The 7,024-nt window shown below is 41.8% G+C and overlaps 1 protein-coding gene across 3 annotated transcripts in view; it reads right to left on the bottom strand.

Annotated features, from left to right (window-relative positions):
- Positions 1 to 2,328: 2,328 nt before the first annotated feature.
- The window catches only part of Gli (carboxyl ester lipase-like protein Gli), a 6,332-nt gene continuing 1,636 nt past the window's right edge, over positions 2,329 to 7,024 (bottom strand). Inside the window, exons 2-10 of one of the 3 annotated variants that reach the window (XM_026813623.1) lie at positions 6,154 to 6,727; positions 4,917 to 6,075; positions 4,646 to 4,836; positions 4,402 to 4,588; positions 4,238 to 4,343; positions 3,982 to 4,177; positions 3,799 to 3,914; positions 3,637 to 3,665; positions 3,320 to 3,485 (exon numbers count right to left, since the gene is read on the bottom strand). In XM_026813623.1, coding sequence (XP_026669424.1) covers positions 3,409 to 3,485; positions 3,637 to 3,665; positions 3,799 to 3,914; positions 3,982 to 4,177; positions 4,238 to 4,343; positions 4,402 to 4,588; positions 4,646 to 4,836; positions 4,917 to 6,075; positions 6,154 to 6,417 — 2,325 coding nt within the window. In that variant the 5' untranslated portion in view covers positions 6,418 to 6,727 and the 3' untranslated portion in view covers positions 3,320 to 3,408. Of the gene's footprint in view, positions 3,486 to 3,636; positions 3,666 to 3,788; positions 3,915 to 3,981; positions 4,178 to 4,237; positions 4,344 to 4,401; positions 4,589 to 4,645; positions 4,837 to 4,916; positions 6,076 to 6,153; positions 6,728 to 7,024 lie in introns of all 3 variants that reach the window. The other 2 variants (XM_026813622.1, XM_026813624.1) reach the window with 2 other exon arrangements.

Below are 7,024 nucleotides of genomic sequence, written 5' to 3'. Positions count from 1 at the left end.
CAATATTATTATTATTAATAATAATATAACGTTTATATATATATAAATATATATATAACGTTTAAAAAAAAAAACGGTATTCAAACGATACTGGTTAACTGCAAACGACGAGAACGGCGAACGATTAACATAGTGCGATTATTACTACCTATTACCACGGCAATACGATGATATACATATATTATTATGATGAAATACAATGATATATTTATCGAATATTTATTGAGCAAACGAGAATAGCACAGTGTGTAAGTAGTATGGTTGTACAAAGTAGGCGGCGAGGCGAATACAGGCGACCGATTTTTCATTGTTTCTTTTTTCCTAGCGACGATGGATGGGATATTTTAGAATTGCTGAGAGACGATTGACGGAGCTGTTGGGGGTTGCAATTTCCTTATTAAATCCGTTGATCACGAGTACTTTCAACGATCAATAAATGAAAGCCTTATTACAAGAAACGTGCCAACAGTTTTTGTTGATTTCTTTACTTTCTTTTTTTCTCCCATAGAACGCACAATTCTTAATGTACAGAGAGTTGACAATGATTTCACTTCGATATTACTCGATTATCAATTATTCCGGTCTGTAAATAGATTGAATAAGTACGAGCATTCTCGAATCGTTTTGCAACCCCGAATAGTCCCCAACAGTGTTCGGTAAAGAGAAATATAGTTGGTTGACACGCGAGCAAGCGACAAGAGAAGCACAAAAGACAGACATAAGAAAATTAAAGAAGAGAATGGAAAGGGGATAGGAGGGAGAGGTCGCGAACGCTATAGGTTCGCATGTATTTTCGTCTCACGATCCTTTTTTTTTACGATTGTGAACGAGGTTCATGTTATATATCAGGGATTAGACTAAAATAGTATAATGATATACGCTGCGAGGGAGGTGTCAAAAAAACAACAAGAGAAATTGAACGGACAGTAAATAGAAACCAAAGGTGGTTGGCACTTGAAGAGGCGGAACGAAGGAGAGGGCTGTGACAAAGGTGGTGATAGTGGTAACCGAAAGGGTTGAAATGCGGTGAACTCTACAGAAAGAATGGTACAAATTATTTAATCTCTATTTTTTATCACATTATTTATTCTATCGGAATTTTTCTTAATATTCATTTAATTACTCGTACCACGTTTTACTTGATTCTACTATTTTATTAATTGATTTACGAGTGGAATACCACTGATCTCTATAGAACATCGGATAGTAGATTGACTCATCTCGATTTCTGGTTCCGAACGTATCGTCGTGTGAAGACAATTTTTTCGGTGCTACTTTTATTGTCCTTCTCGCACGTTGACCGACTCGCTCGCTCCAGACACTCGGCTGATGCTCGTAAGTAGGTCACTGGGTCAGTATAGTACCAAACGCTGCACCTAAATTTTGGAAGCCTATATCTCAGAATGTCCTCGTACTATTGATAAATTATCTTCTTAGAGCTTAATAGTATTGAAACTAATGATCAGTCAAGTAAGAAGCATACTTATTCCTGCCTCCTTTAATTATCATCGTGCAAAATAATTTTGGTGATCTAATAGGGGTTGATTTATGGTCTCAGTTTCTCACCCTTAGATTTAGTAGAAATAAAAATGTAAAAATTCGAAACATTTTTAAAAGCAATATTTAGAATTTGCTATTTCAATTGGGGCAGAGCACACATCATTGTTCTATAGAGATCAGTGGATTGCATATAATTGTTTGTATAAAGATCAATGACGATTATATCAGTTGATTTGGCACTGTCTTAAACTGTTCAGCCTTCTTCCTGTAGAGACGTTCGAGAACTAATGCTTAAGAGAAAACAGTTGTGATAAGCGTTGGAGTTTCGTGGAAAATAGTTGGAGAATTGGAAGAAGAACGAGAGAAAGAAGAAAGCGAAAGGGAGGAGAAAAAGAGTTAAGGGCAGGGGGTGCGTGAAACGACTCCCGTTTTTGTTTGTTTTTTTTTTGCGAGCTGTCAACCCTCCGACAAAGGGACACTGACAAGGGAGAGGGCTTCTTTGTCACCTTACCGCGCCAATTATAATGTTGTGTCCATACTGTCTCAATTAATATAATGTATTATATTATATATATATATATAATATACATATATTATATATATATCCGACAATATTGATTATTAAAAATTCTTAATATATGAGAAAAGTCGAAGTGTTACGAGTAAATGAATGTACACGTCGACAAATCTAATTCCCCTCTTACGTATTTATTTTCACGTGCATAGAATTAGGTTTCGTATTCTCAAAGAATGTTTGTTAACATCTTTTCCCTGTTCACTTGTGAAATTGTAATTCTTTAAACGAACAGCGGGTGGGGATTTCAACACTTTCAGAGTAAGTATTCTCTTTATTCGTCTTCTATCATTGCTGCCGTACAACGTTAAGGCAAATCGATTTGAATCTTGCTTAAATTCAAGTTTCTCGCGCGTATATAATTCGTGAAAAAAAACTTACATTATCAAAATTCGTGACAATGAGATCGTCTCCGCTACAGCTACACGTGTTTCTTAATAATACTATAAGTAAATCGATTTATACAAATATATCGTTAACATAAATCCTAGCTATTTGTTTCGTTGAAGGAACGAAGTACAGTTCCATTTTGCCTAAGCGAACTACTGCAATTACGTCCGTTTCGTAAATTAATTCTATTATGACGTTACATAGATATATTACTATTGCGCGTGTTGCTGCCTCGTAAAAAATAAATCTCATTATTTATATATATCCTACAAGTTATAACATTTATCTTTAAAATGTGGTAAAAATTAACATTAAAAAAAAGTAGAAAATACGTGTATCGATATGTACAGTGCTACGTTAATAGAATATTATCGTGGACGGATGAAATGTTCAGAGCCGAAACTTGAATCATTGATGGCTTCAGTCGTTTGTAAAATCTTTCCTCCTGCTTAGTACCTTCGAATACTTAAGAGAAAGTCTCGTGTATACATATATGAACACATACCGTGTGTAAATGGCTAAAAATAACTGTTCAACCGATCCGATACGCTTTAGACTTCGGACGATCCGGCAGGAATTTGGGAGTTCCTTTCCTCGAAAGAAACAACTTAACGTAGGTAGCGTTAAAAAAGGTACTCCGGTAAGAATGTATTATACAGCCGTCTGAGGAACACCTTGAACCAATTGTGTCCTGCTTTTGGGCAGCGAAGACTGGCTCACAGCCTTGCCCAGTCTAGGCTGCCCGTTTGGTGAACTAGTGACGAATCCCTCCGAGCGCATGTCTTTCAACGAGATGTTCGAATTGCTCCTCAACGACGGCGTCGAGCTGAATTTCCGATTCTGTGCCAATCGTTCTTGTAACTTGGCTTCGTTCTCTCGCGGTATCCTGGCCCGGACTGGTGGCGTGTCCCGGTACTCGCAGACGTTCTCCTTCGAGGCGCGAGTCATATTCTCGATTCCCTCCGAAGGGTCGTCGTCTCGCACCATGAGGACGTCTCCGCTATAGTAGTGGTCAGATTGTCTGCGCACAGGCGGAACACAGAAAAAAATATTGTCTACCACCAAATCAATATCATCAAAGTTCCCGATCATTAATATGATAAACAAGAAAGTGCAATCCAGTTTAAAATCGTGCAGTGAAATTCAATTAGTTGCACATGTATTCGAATTACCTGCGTATAATCTCGCAGCCTTTGCCTTGCTGCATGAATTACAAGCAAAGAGTTAATGAGTAAAAAGTTTAATACGTTTGAAACAAGAACCATCACCCTCATGCACTACGGAGTTAGATTAAGGGTAGTCATATGGGCTCGGTTCTGTTTACCTTTTCTTACCTTTTGGCATTACGCCAAAGCATGCAACACACCACGCAGAGAACGATTAATAGGAGACACGCGGTCGAGACTGACCAGAAGGCAATCTGCAACGGTTGTTTCGGTTCCCACCAATACTGTAAAAATAATAATTAATGGACACTGAAATTTATACACGAAAGAGTATGCGTGCAGTGTAATTACTTCGGTAACCGGCGGATATGTAGGCACCAGGCGGCCGATAACGGTTGGCAGGTACATGGACCAGAAGGCACTTTCGGTTTGTCGATAATTCAATAAAATTGAACTGTTCAGCGTAGTGTTGATATTCAAATACCGCAGTTGTCCCTGTTTCGCGACGTCAAAATGCAATCCCAAGATTTGCGATGGAGTAGGATTTCTAAACAAATGAATTGTTTATTGACGAGAAGAAACGGGATACGTTAATTAAAATACATACCCGTATCTCGCGAAGTTTGAATACGCTTGCATGAAAATGTGGCTCATATTGCGGTCGCTATCCGTCCAGACGTCTCGTTTCAACTTCAGCTTTTCAGGGAAGAATTCTACGAAGAATGTTTATGTATAACGCCTTATAGTTACAATTTAAACTGATTTGCTTACCAATGTCCATGAAGGGTGCTCCGGTCAGCCAAAGTAATTCGATATCGTGAGGAACTCTTCGCCAATGCGGTAAATTCAACGCCTCTACAGTCGTGTTCAATACGTACAAATACGTAGGCACACGCTTCTCCACCAATAATTTGGCGATTTTATCAAACGGTGCAACGAAATGAAAATCGGTTAACAACTAGAAAGAGAAAAATATAGAGGATCAAGAGGTCCATCAAATTATTAAAGTACTTACATTAATGTATTGGTCGCGAATTAGAGTTATATTTTTCGGATCCGGCCAGTAGGTGTACATATATTTTATAGCCTCATACACGCCTTGGGGATTGAGAGTGTAGTTGTACTGAAGAACCAATTCCCAGATTTTTTGATCGAACATCCCCTCGTCTATGATAAACTGATTTCTAGCTAACGTGACGTTGCTGTCTGGAGGAAATAAGATACTTCATTGACCATCGCAATTGATACGGTTCTTAAAAAGATTGTACAAACTTCAAATTACGTACGTATGATGTATGCAGCTTCCTGAGTCGTCACACCAGCCATGTACGCCAGATCTGGCTTAAACCTACGATTTTTAATGCTCTCTTCCGGTGTTTCCAAAAAGAATCGCCAGTCCGATGCTCTCCAGTTCTCGTACCAGTCGTCACGAGGCACCGTGAAATTGATATCCAACACGGGAGCCCACGGGAACATTCCAACTTGCGGTTTCAATTCAGAATTGCCGTGATCAAGGAAGGATCTACCGTCCTTCAAGCATTGCACTAGTTTCCAGCTGCTTTCTACGCTGCAGCCTAACATCGACGCATACACTCTGGACGTGTTCTGCGCTCGGTATTTATCAATGATGACTGCCCAGTCGGCCAACGCGGACCCCGATTGAGCGATCACTTTAGACACCATGTCCCTAGTCTTAGGCGCAAGCATCAGTAATCCCGCGCTCGCCGCACCAGCGCCGGGCCCGAAAAGCGTGATCGAGTTTGGGTCGCCGTTGAAAGCCTTGATAGCGTCGAACACCCATCTCAACGCCATAGCCTGATCCAGTATCCCATAATTCCCAGGGCTGTTCTCGTCTCCCGTACTGAGAAATCCTAATGCTCCCAATCGATAATTGATAGAGACAACCACCACGTTGTAAAACGCGGCCAGCATATGACCGGGGAACAAATTACTAGCGCCATGAGTGAATTCCCCGCCGTGAATATAAAACATAACTGGATACAGTTCAGCTAGTCCAGATCCGATGTAAGGAGTAAAAATGTTTAAATATAAACAGTCTTCGTCCACGTTTCTGATTCCTTTAGTGGCACCGGTATATGAGCTCGGCTGAGGACAAGCCGGTCCCCAATCGACGGCTTGGAGCAACTGCCAACCGGTGTGAGGTCTTGGTGGCTTGAATCTCCCTTCCCTCGTCGGTGGCAACGCATACGGAATACCCAGGAATACGTTGACCGTCTTGGTAACTCTCTCCACTGGCAAACTCCACGGCCTATGCATCGCTCGCGGATCATCATACAAGCGAACTTTAAATCCTTGCACCTGCCCATAAATCGTGCCTACGGTTACGTCTCTGTCCAAGTCTTTTGAGTCGGGTCTCTCCCTCCCTTGAAGGTCCTCTCGCCATCCGCCGAGCACTCCAGGTAAAGGGAGTCTCGAAGTCGTTTCCTTTGGTAATCACAATCCACAATCAGAAAACTCGCATAAGAAGCATGTAAAATTGTAGCATTTTATTATTCGTCATACCTCGTACGGGAATCGATCACCCGGTCGCCTGACGGGTCCCCTGTAAACAGGGTCCAGGTAACTGGGCCGATATCCGTACCTCCTGTCCTTGTAAATGTAAGTGTCGGTCCGATGATCGTGCCCGTTCGTTGGCACGTATACACCATCGCGGCCGTAGTACCGACTGCCCGGTGATATTTGTTCCTGACACGGCACCGTAATTGCTAGCAGCCAGAGGTAAAAACAGACGCGTCCAATCGATGAGTACACCGTCCGCGCGGCCATCTTAACCGCGTGCGCGTGTGTGCGGCGAACCTCCGCTCTACTATAGTGAACGGGCAAGGTGTGGTCGTTTCTCTGGCTCTATGTGTAGGTATACTACACTCCACTACGACCGTGCGTAATGCTCCTCACCACGAGGACACGTAGCGAAACGGGGAACTCATTCCTTCCTGGAAGACGACTCGAGGAGGGGAAAGCGAAAGCTGCTGTACGAAAGTAAAATCCCACTGTCGCTGCTGGTTGTTGCAAGATCGGTGGACGCGCGCCCGAAGAAAGGGACTCGGATCTGGGAAGCAGTGCTGCTGCTGCAATACTGTCCGTTTTTTCTTTTATTTTGTACTTGCACGGCGTTTAAGGGAAAAGGTCGAGCGTTGCGCACGTGCACTTGCGAAATCCGCGATCACGACTTGCACGCGTGTACAGGCCAACACCCTTTGTTTTTTTGTTTTTTTAATGATGGATGTTAATAAGACAATAACATTGAACGTGCGATTCCTAAATGCTTCTATCGCAATTGACTAAGCTCGTCTAATCACATTCGATAAGTTTAATCAAGACGCAATAGTTTATTACGTATTGTTAATAATCGTGCGCTTCAGTAGTGCTTTTC

Source organism: Ceratina calcarata, unplaced genomic scaffold, assembly GCF_001652005.2.
Source record: "Ceratina calcarata isolate Rehan_Ccalc_2016 unplaced genomic scaffold, ASM165200v1 scaffold347.2, whole genome shotgun sequence".
NCBI lineage: Eukaryota > Metazoa > Arthropoda > Insecta > Hymenoptera > Apidae > Ceratina > Ceratina calcarata.
Note: the sequence above shows the minus strand (reverse complement) of the source record. Positions and strands in the feature narration are given on the sequence as shown.